The 25,518-nt window shown below is 34.2% G+C and overlaps 2 protein-coding genes and 1 long non-coding RNA gene across 13 annotated transcripts; all 3 read right to left on the bottom strand.

Moving 5' to 3' along the window:
• Positions 1-3,495: 3,495 nt before the first annotated feature.
• On the bottom strand, positions 3,496-16,003 carry LOC107912405 (E3 ubiquitin-protein ligase SP1). 10 transcript variants are annotated; one of them, XM_041106065.1, is made up of 13 exons: positions 15,842-16,003; positions 15,590-15,642; positions 14,848-14,972; positions 14,659-14,754; positions 14,334-14,471; positions 14,183-14,248; positions 12,724-12,836; positions 7,723-7,833; positions 7,546-7,589; positions 7,350-7,455; positions 6,355-6,451; positions 6,039-6,150; positions 5,592-5,944 (listed from the first exon to the last, which is right to left on the bottom strand). In XM_041106065.1, the coding sequence occupies exons 1-11, from the start codon at positions 15,913-15,915 to the stop codon at positions 6,445-6,447; spliced, it is 933 nt and encodes a 310-aa protein (XP_040961999.1). In that variant the 5' UTR covers positions 15,916-16,003; the 3' UTR covers positions 5,592-5,944; positions 6,039-6,150; positions 6,355-6,444. The 10 variants fall into 10 exon arrangements, with proteins under 10 accessions (XP_040961993.1, XP_040961999.1, XP_040961995.1 ...); XM_041106061.1 differs by having other exon boundaries at positions 5,592-5,880; positions 5,990-6,218; XM_041106059.1 differs by adding an exon at positions 3,496-4,484 and having other exon boundaries at positions 5,340-6,451.
• Positions 16,004-17,134: 1,131 nt separating this feature from the next.
• On the bottom strand, positions 17,135-21,199 carry LOC107912407 (uncharacterized). 2 transcript variants are annotated; one of them, XM_041106069.1, is made up of 5 exons: positions 20,784-21,199; positions 20,220-20,403; positions 19,266-19,674; positions 18,549-18,626; positions 17,135-18,056 (listed from the first exon to the last, which is right to left on the bottom strand). In XM_041106069.1, the coding sequence occupies exons 1-5, from the start codon at positions 20,874-20,876 to the stop codon at positions 17,555-17,557; spliced, it is 1,266 nt and encodes a 421-aa protein (XP_040962003.1). In that variant the 5' UTR covers positions 20,877-21,199; the 3' UTR covers positions 17,135-17,554. The 2 variants fall into 2 exon arrangements, with proteins under 2 accessions (XP_040962003.1, XP_040962004.1); XM_041106070.1 differs by having other exon boundaries at positions 20,220-20,400; positions 20,784-21,197.
• An 880-nt stretch (positions 21,200-22,079) lies between these two features.
• On the bottom strand, positions 22,080-24,431 carry LOC107912408 (uncharacterized). Its single transcript, XR_001688143.2, has 3 exons — positions 24,066-24,431; positions 23,564-23,695; positions 22,080-22,607 (listed from the first exon to the last, which is right to left on the bottom strand). It is a non-coding gene; the product is annotated as an uncharacterized lncRNA (long non-coding RNA).
• Between the last annotated feature and the right edge of the window lie 1,087 nt (positions 24,432-25,518).

The raw sequence follows: 25,518 nt of genomic DNA on the forward strand, positions 1-25,518 counted from the left end.
CTCTTTTTGCAATAAAAGAATAAAACATGACAAAACCTATCTTTTATTTATTTCCTATAAGGGAATTTCCTCCTCTTTACAGCTTTATATTAGATTCTCATTTTACATCAAGAATCCCGGGGAAATAATAATACTAAAAGAATGGTTGTGGACTTGTGGCTCAATTTTGGAAGCCCCAAGAAAGAACAAAGTAAAATATTCAAATGGAGTGGTAAGTAAAAAAGGATGGCTGCCTCCCATTCCCCCCTCATTTTTCCATTTTAATAACAATAATAAAAACGAATCAAACTTACCACATCCAAAATCGATTGATACATCAATCTGAAATAAAACATGTTTAAACCGTAATAAAAAATTAATTGAATTAAATTTTATAATTTATTTCAACGGAAAAAACAGGTACAGTATCGAACATTACAAGTTCGGGTCTTTTTTTTAGTATTTACAGTTACAGCACAAAATTCTAGACGGGAAAAAGGATTCCAATTTCCATACTCCTAGAAATCTATAATCTTTTAATTTTCAGAGTCGAAGCAAGAAAGGGGCAAAAGAAAGAAAGAAAGAAAGAATCTGATGAAGGACCATATAATTTAATTTTTGAACAAATAATAAATATTTGTTTTCCTAAAGGGGGCTGCCTAAGGGTAAGGATTCTAGTTTTCCCAAACAAGAAGCTTTTAGAACACCAACCATATATATATAATAATAAAATACCTATTAAACTTGAGTAATAATTTATGTTGTTTTAAATAAAATTTTGGGTCTAAATTTTTTTAAAAAAAATGTGTTTAAAGTCTAAGCAAATTCGATTTGAAGTTGAATATAATTATTGAATTATTTAAAGTAAGTTTGAATGGGGTGCAATTTATTTAGCTTATTTTTATCTCACACTATAATTTCGTTATAGTGTCTAATTATATATTAATCGTAACTAAATACACCATCTATCTACACTCATATATGTAACATGTTTGACTTTAAGCAAGCTTTAACCACTTTTGTTTTTTTTAAGAACAGAGAAGACTGAAGAAGAAAATTGGGTTGCATGCAGTAACATGTCATCAACTAACCGATTCGCATTTATTTAAATAAACCAAAAAAGAGAAAAACGCCTGAGGCCTGACTTCTATTGATAATAATAAAGATAATTTATGCTGCAACAACAGCCAGCACCATACTTTTTATTTAGAAAACAGAAAGTATATATATATTTGATTCAACCAATAATTATATTTTTTAAAAAAAGCTTGATGTTTGGTTATAAAAGTTTTATGCAAATAGAACCCTTTTTCTATATAATTAATGAAAAATTGCATGTATAGGACCACCGGCATTACCAGCTTTGGCAGCACTTTTCTTTCTTTATAATTAACTACATCTAGTTTGCTAGCATCTGACTTTCGATTCAGGGTTTCATTTCAGCCTATATAATTAATACTAATTCTTTTTCAACTGACATATATATTATTAATCAAAGCATAATTTATTAGTGTCATGTTATCAGAGCTGCTTCCTACACATTAATCATGAATTTTGGATTAAGCAGTAGTTGAATTATGTTAGATTTAGATGTACTTTGTTCAGGTTTAGGCCGAGAGAAAAAAAATAGCAAAAAATGGTGCAGTGTCGGGTCAGGAGCTGCGTCATAGTTGTTTAAGAAGGTCAAACCTTATTTTAATTAGAGATAGGGATAAGGGTGGTGAGGGGGCAAAGGCAAATGCATGGACTTTGCTCCCTCAGGCCACCCAAAGGTCTTCTCTTGTATGCTTTTAAAAATTACTTGACTGTTCCTTGCCTGCAATATTCATGAAGCTGGAAGCTGTTTTCATTGAGATTAAAGAACACATAAAATGTTGACTGAACCACAAGTGGAATTGTAAATTATTTGTGTTCAAATACTTAATCAAAACAGTCTGGGATTCAATCTCACAACTACCATTTACCCCTTGAGAAAAAGTCATGTGCTAATGAGATGCTTAATATACCAGTTAGAGGAACAGCCCAGGGGAGCTGATGAATGGAAAAAAAAAGATGGGGTTTGAGCTTAACAAACAAGGGATACCTTGAATGCAGTTTGGGCCAAGATAGTGTGAGAGAACTCAAAAGGACTGTTGACAAATCCAAGCTAGTGGACTTTCTCTCGCACAGTTTTTGTTTTCCCTCCCTCCTCTTACTTTTGCTAATTCATTGAAATGATTTTGGTATGTAATTTAATATTTTTAAAACTAGATCATCTACAATACCGGTAACACTGAAATTCTCAGTTGAATCAGTTTATAGTTCAAAAAAATACAGCTATAATATATTTTATTTAAATACCTTTTCTTACACTTTATTGATAACACTTGCAAAATCTTCTTATTTCACATAATACATTTCAAATCTATCATTAATTTTTTAATTTAAATTTAAATACCAATCTTCAAGAGTTAATCAAAATTTTCTCATCTCCTACTTTATTGGTTTTTTTTACTGGTTTTCTAGTTTTTGTTTTTTTTTCTCTAATTTTATATTTTGTTCTGGTTCGATAACATTCTAGTTAAATATATAAATTTTAATTCATATTTGATGATGGATCGGATTTAGAGAAGAACTTAAATGCTTTTAAGTTTTTAGAAGACGAAAGTAAGTTTGATGATTAAAATTTGTGCTCCGAAATGTTCTCCAATACTTAAGTTAATCCAAAGAATTTTGCAATTAAAAAAAAGGGAAATAATATTGTAAAGAAAAAAGATGATAAAGAAAGAAGATGAGATAAAAAAAAAAAAAGAGAGAACCTCTTTGAACAGATAATACTTGTGTCTTACCCCTTTACTCTAAGGCTATCTCTTATTTATTATTGATCTCCAAATATCTTGACATAGTGGGTTGATTTTTAACCATATTGGATGGCCTCATTTATGATTGACAACCATCATGACTAATATTTTGGTGTAGCAATTTCCACCTTTAGGTCGGAGATAGATTGTAAAATGGTTTGGTAAAGACTTGCATCAAGTTGCTTATAGGATACGATAAACTGGTCATTTAAGCATCTTGTGGATAGGTGATCAATTATAGTTTGTTTATTTGATATGACTTTGTTGCTCGAGGGATTAAGCTCTATTAATTATATGAGAACAAATCTGCGGAAGACAAATTGTTTGACTTGATAGCATCACCCAAGTGATTGACTATAAAACACTAGTTGTTGCTTAGGCCTCTTTTATGCTAATGAAAATGTCAACTATTGTCCCTACGGTTTATTAAATTTGTACATAACGTTTAAGAATGAGATTTCTTTCGAGTATATATGCATTGATCATGATTTTCGTTGTTAATATGAGAATTCATCTACTTGATTTTGAGAGCTAGTTTCTGTAAGTTAGACTAAGTAATATGCTTTCTGTAGCTTGTCTTGCATTTGTTGTCAAAGATCGGAAGGCATGTAGTATTTCCTTTTCTTAGTTCTCATTGTTGTATACAATTCCTTAGGTTATGCTTGTTGGAAAGTGGTAAAACATTATATAAAAAAATTTATTAAATCAATAATGGGTAGAGTACAAAAGCATATTAAGTGTTTATTGGAAAACACACACATATATATGTATGTATGTTCCAAATATATTTGACAACATAGACATCACCCGACATTATGGAATACGATACGCCCGCAGAAAATAAAAATCCATAATTATTCATCGAACCTATTAAGCAGAAGTATATGTAGAATCTCCAGTTTATTCATTGTTTATAAAGGACTCATCATCACTTTTCTATCCTCGATACTTGAGGTAACTCTAAGCGGAAAAGTGATGATTCTTACCATATTCCACCACAGCCTTGCCCAAATCCTGCTCCTCATCATCAACAAGTGACAACTTTTTCTTCGTTTGTTCGATAAATTCATCGAAAGTTTTGTAATTTTTGGTTGGTTTCTTGGCTTCCTCCACCTTGGTGGTTTGATGTTGTTCATTTCGGATTGGGATTGGCGACCTATTAGGCTTGGACTTATTTCGTGGCTGCTCACCATTATGAGTGGAGGGCTTTTGTGTTTCCACCTGTTGACCCTCCCAGCCAAGTGGTGATTGGCGGGTTGAAGCATTCAAGGTGGTTGCTATTGGCTTTGGTTTCTCAGTAGAAGTATAGTCAAACTTGATGGGAATTGCCGCTGCTTCTTCAGTGGTTGTAGGTTTAGGGTATTGTGAAGATGCCATTTGGGTTTTGACAGGGTTTTGTAATAGTGGAGTTCGAGCATGGCTGATGGTTGATTGATGTTGGGGGATTGTGATACTATGGGTTGTGCGGAAAGCAGGACACAAAGTGATTGCTCTAAATAGTTTCTCACACACACCCTCGGGGGAGGAATCCATTGACGGTAATATGAATTGAAAGGGAAATTGGATAAGTCTTGTTTTTGGTGAAGGAACAAGCAGGTACCGGGAGGCAGATATCTACTTAACATGGCCAACCCACAAACCTGTTTTATACTTATCAATAAGGTCCTGTACAGAGACCAGTGAGAATCACACATTAACAAAGTGGAAAACAAGGTCTAATTTTGCCCCCAGTCTCTATACTTTTCAGACTTTTGAAATTTAGTCATTTTGCTTTTAATTCCAAAATTTTAACCTCTACTTGTTTGATTTAAAAATTAAAGTAATTTATATCATTGTTAATTGACTTCTATTAAATTTGACTGCCATCAATTGAACTTTAACTTTTAATCCCATCTTTGAATATTAAAATGCAACATATTCAAATTTAACAGAAGTTGATTAAGTGTTTATCAATTAGATTTTAAATTTTAAATAAGACAAATAGGGGACTAAATTTCAAAAGCATGAAAAGTCAAAGGATGGAGGGCATAATTAAACCCCCAAAACAATAAAACTATTGCATGGTGTAAAAACAAAATCTAGGAAGCTAACTAGTTGCTGTAAATTTTAGTACTGATGTGATAGATGGGAAATGAGGGGATCATATTCTCCTCTTTTTCTATGCTTCAATTTCTCAGCTCCAACCATGAACCACAATCTAACCAAATGTGTACAACTTAGGAAGTAAGAATCTTCCTTTTTGACAATGCAATGAAAGAACTGAGAAAGAGACAAAAGGTTGATGAATTTGTGATGAGAAATGGAGAGGGTATCGGATTCAGTATCTAGGTTTAAATTGAAAAATGGACATGTGAGTTAAAACTATTGATGAGGTTGACAACAACATTCAGGGCAATGGCGTCACCCTGCTCATGCTCTTCTTTCTTACGTCACAAAACCTACTGGCCCATTTCACGAGCAGAAACCACTCAAATTTCCTGGAAAATTATAGAAAGTGGAATATTACAGTCTGAAAGTTACCTCGGAATGGAAGAAAGAGTGTTGGTGACGTTGGATTCTGGACAGCCTTTTGACTTCGTTAAAATTTGACTTCTTGCAACTTCCATTATTCGTTTCCCAAAACTAGCACAGCACCTGGCACACGTTGCACGTTGCATCTCATGTTTCTCGTGTTCTGTTAGTCAGCTCTTTCTTCACTGGGTTATTTTATTTTTATGGAAGATGCTTCATTAAAAAAATCATTAATGGAAAGTCACGTGAAATTTCAAAGGGTGAAAAAGAAAGAGCACTAACTGCTCATTCTTTCATAATCTCATTTTCCTTACAAATCCATTGAGCAATACAATCGGATAGATCTTACCATCAGTACTAAGAGAAGTGAAATAAGCAAGATGATGGACCGGATTGTTACCGGTCTGCAATACATGATCAAAACAAATAGACGTAAAACTCGAAGACAACTGTAATCTCCTCAACTAAATTTCTCAGGCTGGACAATAGTTGTTCATTGCCTGTAGGAAACTTAAATACTGAATCAGCTTCTACCTCAGACTTGTTCCACCTGCAATTCCTTTAAACACTTCATTCCAAGGAAGACTGCTTAAGCTTCTAGTTTCACCCAGCATCTAGAAAACAATATACAAATTTTCAAGTTTCAATTAAGCTTCTACCTCCAAGGTTTCATGGAAATTTCCTGATGCTTGAAACCAAACCTCAAACCTCTAATGTAGGAAAGCACGACCGAGAGCTGTCCCTAATAAGATCAACAAAGCTCCAGAGGGACAATAGTTGAGGGAGCTGAACGGTTCATACAGATCTCATCTATTTCCTCCTTAATACGAGTAACAAACAATATTTATACTTAAATTTCAGGGTTGGGAAAATATAAACCCTCTGCATCTGTCATTCAATTGCAACCATTTATCATTTGAAATAATGCTTGAATGATAAATCTAAATATTTGAAAGGGCCTTAAGCTTATTATTTTACAGAAGTGATTACTAGTTTATAGGATTCTAAACTATTGAAAGCTTACCTCTGACCAAAAATGAATACCCCGATTTCCCAGCTGGTATGATCACAACTTAATAAATTTCATAAGTAGAGTTTCAATGGCGGAAGACTTTTACAACCTGCTCAATTCGTCTCCGGCAAAGCAGACAGTTGGTTAAGGGTAAAGAGCATGCCATACAACAGCACATATGACCACACTTGCATATCATAAGCAATAGGTCATTCATTCATTATGAGTGAACAATTCCAAAGGAGCGAAACTTTAAACAGAACCAAGTATGTAATGTGTCTGAGTTTAAAGTTGGAAATGAAGAAACAAAACTTCAGAAGCCAAAATTTGTATGTTGACAGTGTCTATTATCTCACATGCTAAAACAAGATGAAAGAAAGAATCTACAAACACTTTATGTATAGGTCACAGGGAATTCAAGGGGAACAGGGAATTTAAGTGTTACCAGAGCCCCTCTTAGCTGATTCCAGTCACAACCCAGAAACAAGGGAGGGAAAAAGAAAAAGAATGGTAAAGATGATGAAGAGTTGGAACAACAGTACTTGACCATTTCACATTGAGGTAGAATAACTTTGAATTTATGCAAAATAAAGATGTTGCTGCTTTCTACTTGATAAGCCTTTAAGAAAATCAAGAAGACCATCTAGTTCCAGAACAAGGTAAACATCTTACTTGCAACTCACAGTATGAAACAGAGGCAACACAAATCTTATGCAGAAGAAGCGACTGATTCAGTATTAGTTCATGTAGTAGACTGGATATTGACAGAATTAATTTGGTAGATGATAGCTTTTTTTTTCCTAATCTCAGCATAAGCATTGCTACACAGAGTTCATTATGGACACAGATGCATAAACTAAAGTCAGACAAACAGCCTTGATTCTCACAGCAACTAGTATCCCATTAAATTTAGTACTAATGAACCAACAAGCATAGAAATCACGACTAAGAAGGCAATTTAACTACTTTATATGCTTTAAATAAGAAAATATAACTAGTGGACTTACTGTATGAAAACAGCATTGTACTCTTGCTCAAGGCATATTACACATAGATCTGGCATTACGCAGTCTTGATTGGTCCCTGTTCCATTTTCAGCTTTCAAAGTTGAATCTACAGAAATTATTGAGATACCAACACATTATACAGACAAAACCATGAAAGAACAAAATTTTGGAGACGTTTAGAAAGCTAGAGGATTACCTTCATGATCTGATCCTGCTCTCTTAGCTGCAGCAGCAAGAACCCTGAATGAACAAAATTTCACAATTCAGTTTGTTATTACAGAACATAACAAAAGCGGACACATAAATACATGCCTATTACAAAGAGCTTGGTCAATTTATATAATGTTTAGCAACAGACAATCATCAAGCATACCTTCGCCGCAATTCCCACCGGCGTCTTCTCTCCAAATAATAATGGATTGCATGCTTGGTGATTAGAAAGACACCAAAGATGGTCAGTCCAAATGATGCATACTTGTACCACCTAATGAATAACTGATACGGGGTTGCGCGCGGACCAAGATCGAGTTGCCAAGTCACGAGAAACTCCTACGAAAACCCTAAACAATTAGATCTGAAACGAAACAGAAAATTAAAAGATTAGATTTTTGAATTTTCAGATCTGAAATAAAATCCCCAAATCAGCAAAGAATCAAATTGAGAATAGAAATAAGTGTTAGGGTTCTTGAAACCCTCAAGGAGATTGTGATTCTGCCCAATTGAACACCAAGATAGTTTTCCCCAAATTTCGACAATCTAATTTCACCCAAAAAGAGTATGGAAAAACCCTAGAAATTGGGGATTTTTGGGCTGATTCCTTAAGATAGAAAAAGGCTGAAAACACAATAAGAACAGAAAATAGATTAGATAATGATTCAGCACAAGTAGAAATAAAGAAAGAATTGACAGTAAGAAATTAAAAGATAAGTCCTAAGAAGCCTTGAAATCTCGAAAGATCTCACAACTCCCTTCAAACGGCTCTAATCTCCCCTCCAAAGAATATCAATGGCAAGAAGAAGGTTGAAGATGGCTCCCACAATCAAAAAGATTGTTAAAACAACTTCTAAAGAAAACTCAAGAGAAAATCCTTGAAGAACTCAAAGAGAATTTTCACTCAAATCAAATCTGAAATTTTCAATGTAATTGTAATGTTATGTAGGGTGGCTGGCCAAGCCATATAAATAGGCCTTTCAAATGTTTTCCTAATTTAATTAGAACACTAAAACTACAACTAAAAAAAACTCCTAATTATTTTAATATGGAAATTCGGCCAAGGGTCTTTTATTTGGGACTCTTGGATAAACATTTAAACTAAGTAAAATAAATAAATAAATAAATAAAAATAAAACTTTACAACTTGGGCCACTTTGACAATTTGGCCTGATTTTCAACTAAGTATGGATGGATTTCTTGATTGAGCTGGGAATTTGCTTATTGGGCCTCGCCTTCAAGAATTTGGGCTTTTGTGACTCGTATCATTCCCCCCTTCCTCAAAAAGATTCGTCCTCGAATCTGAAAAATCAAATGAACTCGACTTTCCTCTATCGAACGGGACTAATGGCAATTGAGTCCACTGAGAAGAATAGCCATGAGATAGTAAATAGCAACGGAAATAAGCTTGTAGTCCAATCATAAGCATAATAGAACAGGTATAACGCATGTGAATGGACAGATTCAGATTACCATGGAAACAATCTAATTTACTCACCACTGCCTCGTCAAATATTTGAAATAAAGATGGACATGTTTTAAGGCATTCAGTCGTCTCACATTGTTCCCACAAACCATGAATAAATTGTGAGTAATAAATCAAATGGTAAACATAATCGTCACAAGTAGGTATTTGAAAAGATTCACATGGTGCACAGAGTTGCATAATCATACCATGCATTAATCGACGGTCTATAGATTCACTCACACATGCATTATCAAAAACAAGAATCTTTTTATCAACCATCAAAACAGATAGATCATCAATAAATAAAATAGGACAGTCAAGCACGTTTCGATCTAAGTGTTCATCAACACGATCTTTATCACTATCCGAGGAGTACAAAAGTGTTTCAAAGGTTTCAAGCATCTTACCTCGATAAGCAGAAGAATAATGGTCGATTTTACCTTTTTCATTTAAAACAAACCTTCGCTCATCGGGGGCATAGTGTAGTCGAATCTCCGTTGTTGAGTTAACCTTTGTCAAATGGAACTCAAACTTCATGTACAACCACATAAACTGTTTAAGGCACGAATATAAATTGAAAACAAATTTGGAAAATTTCGTTACCTTATTCTCCAAAACAGATTTGGACAAATTCGAGGATTTTACACAAGGTAAATCAAGAGAATAACAAATCACGCTTCTTTTCGTAATGACTTTATCAACCACAATCGAAGAGTAACAATTAATTGGATCAAAATGAGGGGATCTTTTAAGAACTAAGTCACCAAAAGTTTTATCAATAATTTTCAAATCTGCACTGGACTCGGTTTCTAAAATTTCCTTACCTCGCTTACCTTCGGGATCATGTAGTGTGATTTCATCTTTGCCTAAGTTGATCGTATGAAAGCGTCTTTCATTTGAGAGGTATTGAAGTTGAAAGTTATCTTTCGATCTTTCAGGAACCTGAAAAGTAGCAACACAAGAAAAATTCATATCTTGGTTAGTGGAAACATTCCTCACTAGCCTTTCCTCGTCTTTTTCTTTTGTTTCTTTTTCTAACTCATTTTCTCTTCTTTCTTCAACTTCTTTTTCAAATTTCTTTTCTGTTTCACATTCCTTTTCACTCTCAATCTCTTTTTGCTCTTTTTCATTCTCTTTTTCTTTTCCTCACTTGTTTTAACAGAATTTCTCAGTTTGATTTGGTCCTCATGGACTTGTTCCGGAGTGAGCGGCACTAAGGTAAGTTTCTTTCCTTGATGCTTGAAAGAATACCTATTGGTACGACCATCGTGAGTGACTTTTCGATCCAGTTGCCATGGTTCTCCTAGCAACAAATGGCAGGCTTGAATAGGCATTACGTCGCACACAACTTCGTCTTGATACTTACCGATAGAAAAGGCAATGCGCACTTGTTGAGTGACCCTAAATTGGCCTTCGTTGCTAAGCCCTTGTAGTTGATAAGGTTGTGGATGCTTGGTAGTGGTTAAGCAAAGCTTTCCACCATCGTCGTGCTGGCTATGTTCGAGCAACTTTCACCATCAATAATAACTCTACAAAGCTTACCTTGTACATGGCAGCGAGTATGAAAGAGATGTTCTCGTTGCTGCTCGCTCCTTGGTTTTGCCAAAGATGATTGTCCACGATCATGAAAATCATCATCCATTCTAGTGACACGTCGAGGGCCGCGCCTTTGGGGTTGGTTATCCCTATCTTCCTTAATTGGATCTCGATATTGATGTTTTTGATTCACTCGTACCTCATTCAAAGTAGTATTCAATGCTTGAAGTGTAGCATTTATTTGTGTGATTGCAGCAGTATGTCCATCTAACTGTTGTTGGACTTTCATAAGTGCATCATTATTATCACCTTTAGACATCTTCAAAACCTGTAAAAAATAAACACTCAACACTCAAAAATAAAAGTTAGCAAACCTCACCATTAATCACTCAAAAGAAAATTCAAATTCTCAATGAGGTCGAATTCAATCTTGTGAGTTCTTTATCAGAGTTTATATCAACCAATTAGAGAGTGTGAACCAAACTACCAAAGAATCCTAATTTGCACTAGGATGCCAAAAACTGACGAGACACCAATTGATTCGTGTTGCACCGAGGAAGAAGTTGTGCACACGTTTAAATCCTACTAACACAAGAAACAAGAAGGTGTTAGATAACGTAAAGGAAGAATAAAGGTAAACAAATGAAAACCTACAGCTAAGAATCAATAAAAATTGCTGAAAACAGAAAACCCGAAAAACTGCGGAGTAACTTGACAACTTCGTTCGAGGTGTTCCCGATCTCCAAAAATCAAGAAATTAAATCTGGAGTGTCCTTATATATTGAATTTTTGATCTGGAAATTTTGGGCACCAAATTCAACCCGCTAAATCTTTTTTTAAATTTTATTGAATTTCGTATTTTTTGATTTTTTGACTTTTTTGACTGATTTTTTTGCGGGAATAATTTTTTTATATTCAATCACAGTGCCAAAAATATGTATGTAAAATTTCAGATCAATCGGACAATGTTTACCCACTCAAATGAATTTTTTTAAACAATTTTTCTGGGTAAAACTGCCGTTTATGCTTTAAAAAATAGAGATCAGTTTAGAAATCAACCAAGAACACCCAAAATCTGATACCAAATGATACGGGGTTGCGCGCGGACCAAGATCGAGTTGCCAAGTCACGAGAAACTCCTACGAAAACCCTAAACAATTAGATCTGAAACGAAACAGAAAATTAAAAGATTAGATTTTTGAATTTTCAGATCTGAAATAAAATCCCCAAATCAGCAAAGAATCAAATTGAGAATAGAAATAAGTGTTAGGGTTCTTGAAACCCTCAAGGAGATTGTGATTCTGCCCAATTGAACACCAAGATAGTTTTCCCCAAATTTCGACAATCTAATTTCACCCAAAAGAGTATGGAAAAACCCTAGAAATTGGGGATTTTTGGGCTGATTCCTTAAGATAGAAAAAGGCTGAAAACACAATAAGAACAGAAAATAGATTAGATAATGATTCAGCACAAGTAGAAATAAAGAAAGAATTGACAGTAAGAAATTAAAAGATAAGTCCTAAGAAGCCTTGAAATCTCGAAAGATCTCACAACTCCCTTCAAACGGCTCTAATCTCCCCTCCAAAGAATATCAATGGCAAGAAGAAGGTTGAAGATGGCTCCCACAATCAAAAAGATTGTTAAAACAACTTCTAAAGAAAACTCAAGAGAAAATCCTTGAAGAACTCAAAGAGAATTTTCACTCAAATCAAATCTGAAATTTTCAATGTAATTGTAATGTTATGTAGGGTGGCTGGCCAAGCCATATAAATAGGCCTTTCAAATGTTTTCCTAATTTAATTAGAACACTAAAACTACAACTAAAAAAAAACTCCTAATTATTTTAATATGGAAATTCGGCCAAGGGTCTTTTATTTGGGACTCTTGGATAAACATTTAAACTAAGTAAAATAAATAAATAAATAAATAAAAATAAACTTTACAACTTGGGCCACTTTGACAATTTGGCCTGATTTTCAACTAAGTATGGATGGATTTCTTGATTGAGCTGGGAATTTGCTTATTGGGCCTCGCCTTCAAGAATTTGGGCTTTTGTGACTCGTATCAATAACTCAATGTTATTTTCTTCGTTTTTTGAAATAATCACCAAAACTAATGCATGTGATATAAAGGAACAATTGCGACTGAAATATTTACAACCTTGTCCACTTCCCAAGGTTGGAAACGAGTTGATCAATAGATTTTGGGGACACATAAAAAGGCCCTTTTTGTGGCTTCTGAATCCGAATTGTTCCAATGTCATCCTTGACAGCCTGCCATGTATAGGAGAGAGAGAATGAGAAATAGTAAATAAACCAACAATGTAACCCAAATATGGATAATAAGCTTACAAACTGCAGCTTTCTAAGCCATGAAAACATCTCAAACTCAAAAAGTTCTAATAAAAGTTCCATTATATTTAGACATTAAAGAAGAATAACACTATTAATTATGTGATGCTTCCAGTGAAATACTACAACAGGAAGTGATGTACAGGGCCAAGATATAGATTTAGCATGGCATAATGGTCCATGGTGATTAAGCAAAGATACAAAGACAGCAAGCAGTTCCTTTTGTTATAAACATATTAAAGTGCAGCACAACCTTTGAATTATAACTTGTGTTATGTATTTTTCAATGATACAAGGTAACTGTCAGGCACTCATCCAAAGCCATGAGGGATTTGTCAAATGTAAGCCATGATGTTAGAACACATCTGCATGACACAGCTTTGAATTAAAATGCTCTGTATACATTATCTGAATTCATTAACTCAAGACGCTCTATGCATTACTTAAATTCATTATTTGGATGGTTTAGGCATGCAAGATCTGTTAATTCTCGAACAATGTTCACATACGTTATTCTTTTGATGTCCACAATTGCCCCCTCAAAGATACAAGGGAGAATATTACACAAAGTTAAGAGAACCTGCTATCTTGGTGGATGCTTCTTGAAAGAAAGAACTAAAAGCTGGAATAGTAAACCTTCAAAGGAAAGCTCGATACCCTAAACATGCTAAAGAAATAACCTGCTTGAAGTTGCCCATGGAAAAATGTACTGATAGAAATCTGGCAGGTCAATGGAAGATCTGTAATTTTAAATTAGAAAGATGAAAGAAATAATATTAGAAAACAAAAGTCTTTCTGCCATCACGTATCAGCTTAAGCTTTGACAATTGTTGATAAAAAAGATATTGGTATTTTGTAGGAGCTGCAGCTTAAACTTATAGGCAAGAAATGAGACTTTGGGCCTTCAAATACTAGCACCAGGTCATATCCATTCAAACTATAACCAAGCTGCTTCAGCACCCAGCTTTTCATGTTTTAATATAAGACTTTACACATATAGCCTTCTCTTAGCTTAGGACCGTTTATGATTACACACCAGGAAGGACCATAAGTGAAACCTAAGTAATCCAATTTACTAGGGAACATTCTAGCAAAAGAAAAAAAAAAGGATTTCCTACCATAAAATATTCATAAGATACTTCAGAGCACATTATACAGCAAGCTACACCAAGTATATTTTGTAGTATATTGATAATGACACTTCTGTATATTTGAATCTGCATTGATCTTTCTGCATGATTTGCTAAAAACATTAATAAAAAATGTACCTCTCCGACAACAGTCAAAGAAGAACCAGTGGGAAGCACCTGCTCAATTCGCTTGACTCCAAGCATCTAAAAGCAAAATTGGCCATCAAATCAGCTTTAACTGAAAACATGCCACCATAAAATAAACACTTCTGGACCGGGGAAAATATACCTTGAGACCTTGGAGATAGTCTAATGTTCCACGTACAATTGACCGACCTGACTCTTCAAATACTTCACTTCCAACTGTTAGTGCAAAACCTACTGCTCCACGAGCACCAACTACATATACACGACCAGTCTCATCATCCTATAATTAATGATTAAAGATGTTGTCAGAAAATCTGCTATATTAACTACTTTAGTTCTTGTGCAGTACAACATAATCCCTCAAGAATGACTCCAAAATACAACCATCATAAGAACCTGAGCAATCATACATAAGTAATTTCAGCATAAAAGTCAAAGTAAACGGGCAGCGAGAAATAAGTTCTAACCAGGTACCATGGGACCTCTTTACACATAGAAAGCATCAAAGCAGAATCTTGTATCCAAGAACCGGCATCATTGTGCTTTAGAAAATGTTGTTCCGCCTAAGGACATATAAACAAGAATTTACATATGCAAGTAGAAAAAGGGTAAAATAAGTAGCACAGTCAATGCTCGTTTAATTAAAAACATATTACCGTTCCCTCTACTATGACACCTCTTAATCCACTGTGCTGACAATTTATTGGTGTCTCGGAACCAACTCTTCCGGAGATTGTAACAATTATAGGTATCATTTTACTTTCAAGGTCAAGCAATTGAGCTGAAAAAAATATTGTACCATCAAGATATATGTCTTAGCACATGCTAATGATGCCGATTAATCAAATCAGTCTCCAGTAAGTGTATCACCTAGCATTAATTTTATGTTGGACAATTTTAGAGTCATAAAAAATGAAAATGTAGGCCACCAATCAAATACTGTGTCCCACAGACCCACACCCATTTCTAATCAGTAAATGTTTAAGGTGGATGGGGCACTTTTTTTTTCCCAATGGCATCAGACTTTTTAACATGAAATGCTAACTTATCCTCAATATTAACAGGGAACAACCTTGCTGCAACAATAAAGACCAACTGAATTCACATTTACCTAGGATGTTCCCATGTCACTAATTTACAAATACTCAATAAATTCTTAAATAATTAACAAATGCAAAAGCAATCCTCTTCAACGTTGATATGCTATAAGTTTGCATTAATTATAAGCTGGTCTAGGCCAACAATTTAAACTATAGTTCTCGGCACGTTCTCACATGACCTTCTAAGCTTTATAAAATGCACGGGCAAGAATACCCGACACTATAAACGTCTAGAAGCTATAAAAGAGTCCAGTATCACATAAAAGGAAAAAAGGAGTTGACAATTAGGGATATATACCCAATTCTTTGAGCTGATTGACTCGAGTTACTGTCTTGAGAACCTCTGCATCCCTGTTCCACCATTATTAAGCATAGAACATGATTAACAATTATTTCTGGCAAATAATGAAGAAATTAGCTTTATTTACAGGATCTTACTAAAGATTATTATCTATCATAACATCTTCATCCAATGCTTTGCAAAGGATTGATAGTATGAGCAAATCATCAGCAAAACCCTTATTTGTAAGAAAGTTGATAGAAATCTAACCTTCCACTGCTCCTTCCAAGAAGATAGGGAGCGGCTGCACTCAAGCAGCAACTGAGGCCGCCCCATGGAACCATCTTAACGTAAGAAACTGGGAACAAACGAACCCTTACTTCTAAACATTAGATACGCCAGCAGTCAAGTGAAGGACATTAGGATTTAGAAAGGAAAGGAACTTTTATCATCCAAGGCACGCAAGATTCATCACTCAGTGCCACTCTTACATTGAAATAGGTACATTTCTGGTTTTAGTCCCTCTATTATCATTAAATTAGAGATTAGTGTCTGCCTATCTGGCACATTTCGGTTATCTTATTGTTATTTTATCATCCCAAGTTTTTATTGTATTTCAAAAAAGCAAACTATGTTATCCCAAAATCTAATAAGCTTTGATTCTACTAAGAAAAACTTTTTTTTATTACATTCGATCCTTTCCATTAATATATTGATGTGACATTTTCTTTAATATTAAAGATAAATATAAAAGATTGGACACAAATTTTGATTCAACCTATAATACTATACAATTTTTTTTAGTTTTTGTGCAATGCTATATATATGAACTTTGGTTTTATACGATTATATACATAAAATATTACTTTAATTCAATTTTTACAAATTACTAGTAATATTATGGGTATATATTGCACATACAAATAATTATATTAATCTAACATGAAAATAAATAGATATATTTATTTTTTAAAATGTATACAATTAAATCAAAATCAAAGTTTAACGTGTACGTTTGAACCGCAACCAAAGTTTCATATATAAAATTGTATCAAATCAAAATTCATGTATCGAATTACAAATTAAAATAAAGTTAATGTGTAGTTTTATTATTTATCAATTTAGATAAGCATTTATGAGGAGAGACATTAAAAAATGAACCAATTATTAAAAAAAGTATCATGGAGTAAAATATTTTTCTTTCTTCATTATTCAACCAATGAGTGTAGGAGATTAAGGTTCTCTTTGGATGGGAGGTGCGGTTACGATTAATGTAAAAACAATGATAACAATTAAATTAGATATTGTAGTAATATTGTAATATAAAACAAAAAATAAATTAAACACACCGTACTAAAAATAAAAGCTTAACCAAAAGGACCCTAAGACGAACAAATTCTTTAGGATTTGGACAACAATAATTTATGGTTATGTGGACGTCGGTTTAAGGTTTGTAATCTTTTACCTGTAAGAGAAAGAACTTTGTTGGTCGCAGTAATGAATCGATAAATAGGCGATAATGATGAATTTTAAGGACTGAATTATTTTTTAGTCGGTTTCCAGTGGTGCATAACTAGCCAGCATATCTTTTCATTCCTTGTATGTAAATAAATAAAAAAGCACAATCGAACAGCATTTCAAGACATCTAAAAATTGTAGCCCTCTTGGAACCTGAACACCATAACCAGTCATTTTTCTTTGCATGAAGAACAATGTATTAAAGACTAGTACCATTTCTACTAATCTGCTCCCACCCATTTATGTCCGACAATGACAATTCGTATTTTAAAATATATGAAAGGTTTTCACCCTCTTCTCCATTCATAGCGCTTAATGATTATTATACATATACAAGCTGGCAGATGCTGAGGTCCTGCTCATATGAGCTCAAGGTCATCACAAGACCATAGATGTCAATATTTTCTGTTGTTGAAATACTCAGCCAGTCCAGATGGTTATCCAAATGAGTTATATCTTCAGAATTCATACAAACCTTAACATCGCTGCAGCCATCAACGTTGCAGCTCTGAAGTAGATGTCATCAACACTTTTCTCAACTCTCTTAATCATCTCTTTTTCCTTCATATCCAACTTGCCAGTATTCTTGCTGATATGTACAATCGTGTCCCTCAGTCTGTTAACTGCCCAGGAGAGCCAAACTAGCCCGAAACCAAGGCTAGTGCTAAAGAGGTTAGATGTACACAATGGGGCTCTCACATACGCTACCTTACAGAAAACAGAAAAGACAACAGCAAGACCAGTCCCGGCAATGCCAGCAGAGAATTGGGTCAAAAGTTGAGGAAGTTCAGGCCCAGACTTCTTCAGGGAAAGAATTGCCATTTTGCCATGCCGGTGCTTATTTACCATCAAAGAAAGAAGACTCTCACATGCATGGAAATAATTTGCTTTGTAGAGATTTCTCTCCCTGGTTGACTTCTTAGACGTCTTCCTTTTTTGTGATGGCTTGGGCTTGATTTTCTCCGGACTGTCAAAAGCGAGTTGCATAAAAAACACATTTTAAACAAAAACAGTTGAAAGAAAGCAACAAAAATTATAGTTTTTTGCAGAAGTTCATATTTTAACCATGTATCTATAAAAACAGACCATATTTTAGGTCCAGATCCAGCGGACAATAGCCAAGTTGGAAGAAACCTAATTAAAATATAGGTTAAACCTACCTGCCATATTTACAATATTTAATAAATATATCTATCTATGTCCATTCTATACTACGGTCTTACATGCAATTAACATAAATGAAGTGTTACAACTCACAAATCATTATCGGTTTGTTACAGAAATTCTAGGACTAGATATCAAGATCCCTAAACAAGGTAAATTCCAATTATTTCAAGTTGACAGTTTCCATTATATCATCTAGAAGAATTATGGCAATGGCAAGGGTATTTATAAATTAAAAAAGAAAAGAGAGAGAGAGAGAGAGAGGGCACAATGAGACAGATGATCAGTCACAGACCTCTTTGGAGGTGCAACACTCGCAACTTCATATTGCGGAGCGAGACTAGTACTAGCATGCACTTTTTTGCTCCGGGTCCTGTTTAATCAGAAGACTTTATGGTCACATTCCTTTCAAACAACAATGAAATCTACTATTCATTTTACATCTTATACGATTGTTTATTAGCAACAGATTTTCAATAACAGTCAAAACACCACAATATGGTCCGTACATAACACAATATGATTGTTTGCTGCATGGTTCTCATTTAATTTAAGAGTTTAAAAACAGATTTTGGCCTTGAACTATGACAATTTTGTCACATTAGTATTCAGAGAATAAAAATTTGCAATAGAATACTCAACCATGTTACCCACAGATGTTTTGACCCTTTCGACTAACACAGCAAGTCAATTGGCTAAAATGACAAAAATCTACCACTTCTCAAAAAAATGGTGACTCATTTAGCATGTAAATGCCACATCAGCATAAGAAATATTTTATTTTACCCTTCATGTTGGCGTGGCAGTAGATTCACCAGCGACAAGATGATGACAAGACAGTTATAACAGACCTAGCTTTGGAGTCAAGTGGCTGACAAAATATAAGTTTAGGTACTTCATATGAATTTTAACTCTTTAAGCCCTCAAAGTGACAGAAATGTCATAGTATAAGGGCCAAATGAGTATTTAACGTTTAATTCAAATCAAGGGGGTGTAAGAGTAGTATGCATACCTGTTGAAGAATGGGACAAGTCCCGACTGCCTTCTCCATTTAGTTGAGTTGCTTGATAAGTGAAATTCGGCAACGATCGAAAGAATGTCTTTCATCTCGGTCCCACTACTTGTAAGTACAACTAGACCATCTGAATTAACAATAAGTTTTGAATCTTGTACCATCTCTCCTACAATGTCTGGAAGCGGCTTCTGGTCATCAAACTCACTACTTGGATAAATTAGAGAAGCATAAGGCTGCTGATGCACACCAAACATCAACGGTTCAATCAAATCTGATAGCAATGATAAATCAAGTTCCCCTTTATCCACATCCTTTGATCCAGACACAAGAAACTTTAAGAGTTTTTCATGTCGTGTGCACTTCTCAGCTATCCCAGAGCCAAAGAGAGCTGTGTCTAGATGAGCAACTGCGAATAAAACAGGATTAGAATAACCATTAGACAATGATTAACCAAGGGGACTTGGGAAGAAATATAAAAGAAATTGACGTCACAAATGAATATGCCTAACATATAATCACCCACAAATATGTTTTCTGCCTTCAAGTGTGCTACTAAATTATTGTACTACATTATTGATTGGAATAACCTGATCTAGCTGCTAACACTTTTATATCCCTTCAAGAATCACCTTTCATATCTATGCTATAACTTATTTTAGTATATCTCGTTACTATTTTCAATGGATGGGATTGTAAAAGAGAATCATAGCAAAGATTTGAGTTTACATCCAAATTCCAATACACAACCTCTGACCAAGGAGAAACAAAATATTTAATCGCATTGTTAGTTAGTTAAACTTAATACCACAAACACCCAATCTTTACTGTGTTTTGAGAATTATATATTTTTATAGATTAAAAGAAAAAGAATTGGTTTGAGTCGCTTTCCCTAAGTACATAGCAAAAGAAATAACTAGTACATACAAAGAACAAGCCACAAGAAGTGCAGACCTGGTTTATCAATAACCATAGGCTTTTGTGCTTTTGGATCGACATCTACAATCAGTTTAGGCTCACAAAGAAGGGTAACTGGTTTTGGCAGCTCTTTGATTCCATTGCACTTCAGATCAAAGGGAGCCGTTTGTACCATGTCATGTTTCATTGCTTTACTTGGCAACAAGGTTTGACATTCCTGCTTTTATGGAAACAATAAAAATTCAATAACAAATAACTCATAAAATATATGCACTATAATTTTTAAATAAAAGTATTAGTAGAAAAATAAGAGAGGGAGGGGGCTGCAAATTACTGATTATTGATGATCAAATATCGACAATTTACATAATTCATAAAATATATACATATATATATGCAGGCACAAAATCCTAATAAAAATCGATTTGTCTTCATTAAAGCGCTGGAGAAGAATCCAATAACTCCATAATATTCATGTTACCCAAACAATTAATCAAAATAGAATTAGCAATCACAGACGGCCAGTAGTAGCTTACAATCGAAATAGTAACCAAGAAACCAAAATCATCAAACCATACAAAACAACCCAAAAAAATTTACCTTGATCATCCTGCTAGCACCCTTTTCCTGGTGAAAAACAAGTCCCGGGCTGGGAGCGTACCCATGAGAAGCCATTAAACAAAGTTTCACCATTTTTTCTATCTACGGAGAGAATCCCAGATCTTAAATCCCCAAAATTCTCTCCTCTTATTTTCTGACCTCTATTTTTTTAACACAGAACCAAACACTTATCCATCTCTAAACCTCAAAATCTTGGATTTTCCTCCCAATTCAAATCTTTCAATTTAGCGGTAACAATTAAAAAAACGAATAGAAAGTATTAAGATTTGAAATCAAGATTTATGTGATTTGATCGTAAGGATTGGAGAAATTTTTCTAGGTTTGGTATCTGTGGCAGGCGATGCCTTGAGAATCCAGGTAGGGGACCCTGAAAAGTACAACCAAAACATGTAGCAGTCTTTTATTGGATTCTTCACGGAGTCAGACCACCCACTTTTGAGTTTTATTCTTGACCGTCCGATTGGAATGAGATGGGTTTGATGAGATGTTCTTGCGTTATGATTTTTTCTTTATCAGAGAGCGTGTGGTTGAATACGTTACACTAGACCCCAGCCGTTGGAAAAATCTGCCGGGGACCATAAAACCCGCTTCAGAAGGGTTGACTAAGTTAGGTCATTTGAATGAGTGGTTAAGATTAATCCCATCAACCGAGACTTTCTGGTTTTTTTTTAATTAAATAAAATTGGTGGGAAGGAATTTTTACGGTTGTATTTAATTTAAGACGTCTTTCCCTATTGGTTGGTGATTATGGATTTTTTTGTTTACCAGTAAAATATTTTTCGGAAAATAATTTTTAAAAAATAATTTACTTTTCTGAAAAATGATTTATTGAAAATATTTTTTGATGTTTGGATGAATCTGTGTAAAATATTTTCTGTTGTTTGGCAGATTTTTTGAAAATATTTTCCGAAAAAGTTATTTTTACATATATTAATAAATTTATATACATATTAATAAATTTTTATATTTTAAATTATTTTCACATATATTGCAATGATTTATTTATAAATAAATAAATCAAATTAAATATATTATAATACTCAATTATTAAGCTACAATATTAACAGTCATAAATTGAAAACAACCAAAGTCAAATAAATTATTTATAATTGTGTTAAAAAAATAAAAAAACAAGGGTTGAATAATTATAAATTTAGATTCCAAACCACAATTAAAAAAATACTAAGATATGCATTTATTTAAAACATATAAGATGTATTTACCTACCAATATGAAACTTTGGATCTTTTAAACAGATTTAGCAAGACCAAAATGTTAACCAAAAGACAAGACATATACCAAATCCTTAATAAATTGTTATAGACTGTGTTTGGTGTAACTGCTTAAGTACATCTGCTATCAAATTGCTAGCCACTTACAACTAAAAAAATAGTCATGTCTGCTGCCAAGAAGCTTGCTAGGTTCGAATCAAAACACACAAAAACCAAAACTTAGCCTAAATAATCTAATCATAAAACACTGCTCCGACTGTTAGCGTTGCATTAACTGATTCACCATCTGCTATCAAATTGCTAGCCACTTGCACGTTTTTTTAATAAGACTTTGATTACTTCTAGATGGGACCCTTGAACAGCATAGCGAAGTGGAGCGAATCCCTTGCGATTAGTGGCTCTCACTGAAACTCCTGATGAAAGCAGAGTTCGGACAACCTCTAGATGTCTTTTCTGCGCCACAAAATGAATCGCACCCATGTCATCCATGGAAGCAGTACCAACATCAGCATTTTGCTTGCAAAGATAACTCACTACATGTGCTTGCCTGGCTCATGCTGCTAAATGTAGTCTATATCACAAGGTTACCGACGTCAAAGAAACAAATTGAAAACTGGAAGGCTATCATGCATGGTGAAAACAGCAGGATCCAGTCACTAACGATGTTACTGAGAATAAATATATACAATACAAATCATTCAAAAAGTGCGGAATGCACATCATTTGAGCATGGTACAATTCTGAACCGAGGATCTCTTTCCTAGTAGAGAGCTAATTAGGCTATGCATCATTCACAACAATTGCAACATCCCAAGCAACAAGTATATTTTGTTCTAATTTTAACAGATCATACAGTTACACCGGATCAATCCCCCATGGTCTAACATTGTAGTCACTAGAAACAATAAGCAACACCTGGGAGGCAGCTCCCAGAATACAATCATGTCAGTGAAATTAGCTAAGGTAATCCACTAATCACTTCTGAAAATGATAAATATCTATATACATAAACACTAGCACAAGCAAGGGTTCAACAACATTTTCCAGCATGGGGATTCAACTAAAAGAACCCAGAATTTGAATTGAACTGGTGTTGCTAATTTGAGCAATGTTATTTCATTAATTTTCATTTGTGACTAATCCAAATAAAAAACCTAAGAGCATTTATTTCATATGACTACTAGCCCTAGTGCAAACACTTGGGCAATGTATTCAATGTTTGTTTTATGATTAGGCACTCATTCAAGCAAAGGCTAATTTTGCAGCCATCAAATCAGTAACTACTGCCTAAGAGACCATCAAAAATCAAATCTCAAGAGCAGATAGCATTCAGTTTAGATAATGGAATAACGAAATCATGTGTGGGTAAGTGATATTGCAAATGATACCAAATTGAATACAAAATACAACTAAAATTATCAGCAATGATTCAAAAAAAAAAAGAAAATATAAAAATAAAATCAACGAAGGAAGGAAGGATTGGATAAGGATTAAGGATAGAGAAGAATAGAATAGAGAATAGGATACGGGGTTCTGGAGTGCTTATCTCAGGAATTAACGGCCAAAGGGTTAGACGCCAGAATTAATTGAAGTTTTGAAAGGTCACGGGTCCTCGCCGCTGCGTGTATATCTCCGCCGCTCATAACCAAGAATCTGGAACTATACAGCAAGAAGCAAATTTCAAAAGATCCATGGAAGATAGTTAAGAATAGATCTATATAAAAATAAAACATAAGAGTAAGAAAATTAGGTAAGGTTTACCAATTTCACTTACAAACTGCAAGAAATGATGAAACAAAAAGGATTGAAGAAAGGTAAGAAAATGGAGAGGAAGTGCTGGAAATCAGTGGAATGGGAGGAATTGGAAAGATTTTTCATTATTGAAATACAGAGAAAATTCAAAATCTTTCCAACTCCTCCATTCCAAAAATTTCCAGAAACGGTCTCTCATTTTCCTCCTTCACAACAGTCAAAAAAATTACAAGCCACAGAAAATGAGTAGAAATGAAAGTGGAAATAGAAAATATACCTTTCTAAAGAAAGTCTGCGAACAAATTTTTGAAGCTGAGACGATGAGAGTGTAAAGAAGGGAATGGAAAATGTCTTACCGATTCCAAATCGGTAAGACGTTTTCCAAAACCAAGGAAGTGATTTTACCCGTGTTTGTAAAATGTTTTGCTTTAGGAATTCATTTTCCACCAAACAAAAGCTGGAAAATTCAGAAAATATTTTCCGGAAAACATTTTCCACCAAACAAACGGAGCCTAAATATTTTTATTTTACATTAGGACATTACACGATTAGCTCAAAATTAATTTAAGAATGAAATTAAAATATATATTTTCTAAGTTTTTTATAGATAAATAAGGTAATCAGCAGTCTTAGAATCTAATAGTCTTTACATGACTTTCTCCAAATTTATCTCCTAACAACAAATAAAGGGAATTCGAAACCAACTAGCTCAAGATTATTAGTGGGACAATTTTTGGCTAAGCAATGAACTACTATGTTGGCTTTTCTAATGACATGTTGGAATTTGACAGTCGAGAAATGTCGACATTCTTCTTTAATTCCACAAACAAGAGATGCAAACTATTGAGATTTAAAATAATAGTTAACTGTTATAGTTAGTTGTTAGCAGTTAGTTAGTTTATAGCAGGTACTGGTGTTAGTTAGTCTTGTAAAACGCTATAAATGCAGGAAGCTAATAGTTCAGCTTATGATCTTTTGATAATAAGAATCCATTCATTCATTTTTCTTATTTTCAGTAGTTTCTGTTATGGTATCTGAGCCATAAATATAAAGTTTTTTTTTCTCATGGCCACTGAAACTGTTCCTGGTCATAAATCCAAGAATCGTCAGTCTTTTAACAACGCGGTTCCTGCAGATGGTTCTTCCGGTCCTGGCACTGCTTCTTTAAGAAAGATTCAACAATTTCCTAAGCATGATACCGTGAAACTTGGTGAACGTAACTTTCTTTTGTGGAAGCAACAAATTCTGTTAATTCTTGAAGGTTATGGCCTCCATGATTTTGTTCTTGGTACTGTTAGTATTCCTCCACAGTCAGTTGCTAATACAGAAGGTAATCTTGTTCCCAATCCTAAATTCTTGTTTCATAAACAACAAGAAAAATTGTTAGCTTCTTGGCTGTTGTCCACCATTTGTGATGAGATCTTGGTTCATCTCACTAATGCTCGGACTAGTTTTGATATTTGGAATACTATTATACGTCATTTTGCTTCGAAGTTGAGCTTAACAGTTTCTACCTTGCGTCATTCTTTATACTCTCAGAAAAAGGGTTAGTTGACCATGAAGGAATATTTGGCAAAGATTAAAAGTTTGTGTGATACACTTACAGCTGCAGGCAATGATGAGTCTGAACAAGAGCAAATTAGTATTATTCTTGCTGGTCTGCCTGTGGAGTTTGAATCCATTAGGGTTGTAGCATCTGCAATGAGGGTTCCTCTTGATCTTCTTGCAAA

This window comes from Gossypium hirsutum, chromosome D11 (genome assembly GCF_007990345.1).
Source record: "Gossypium hirsutum isolate 1008001.06 chromosome D11, Gossypium_hirsutum_v2.1, whole genome shotgun sequence".
In the NCBI taxonomy this organism is placed as follows: Eukaryota; Viridiplantae; Streptophyta; class Magnoliopsida; order Malvales; family Malvaceae; genus Gossypium; species Gossypium hirsutum.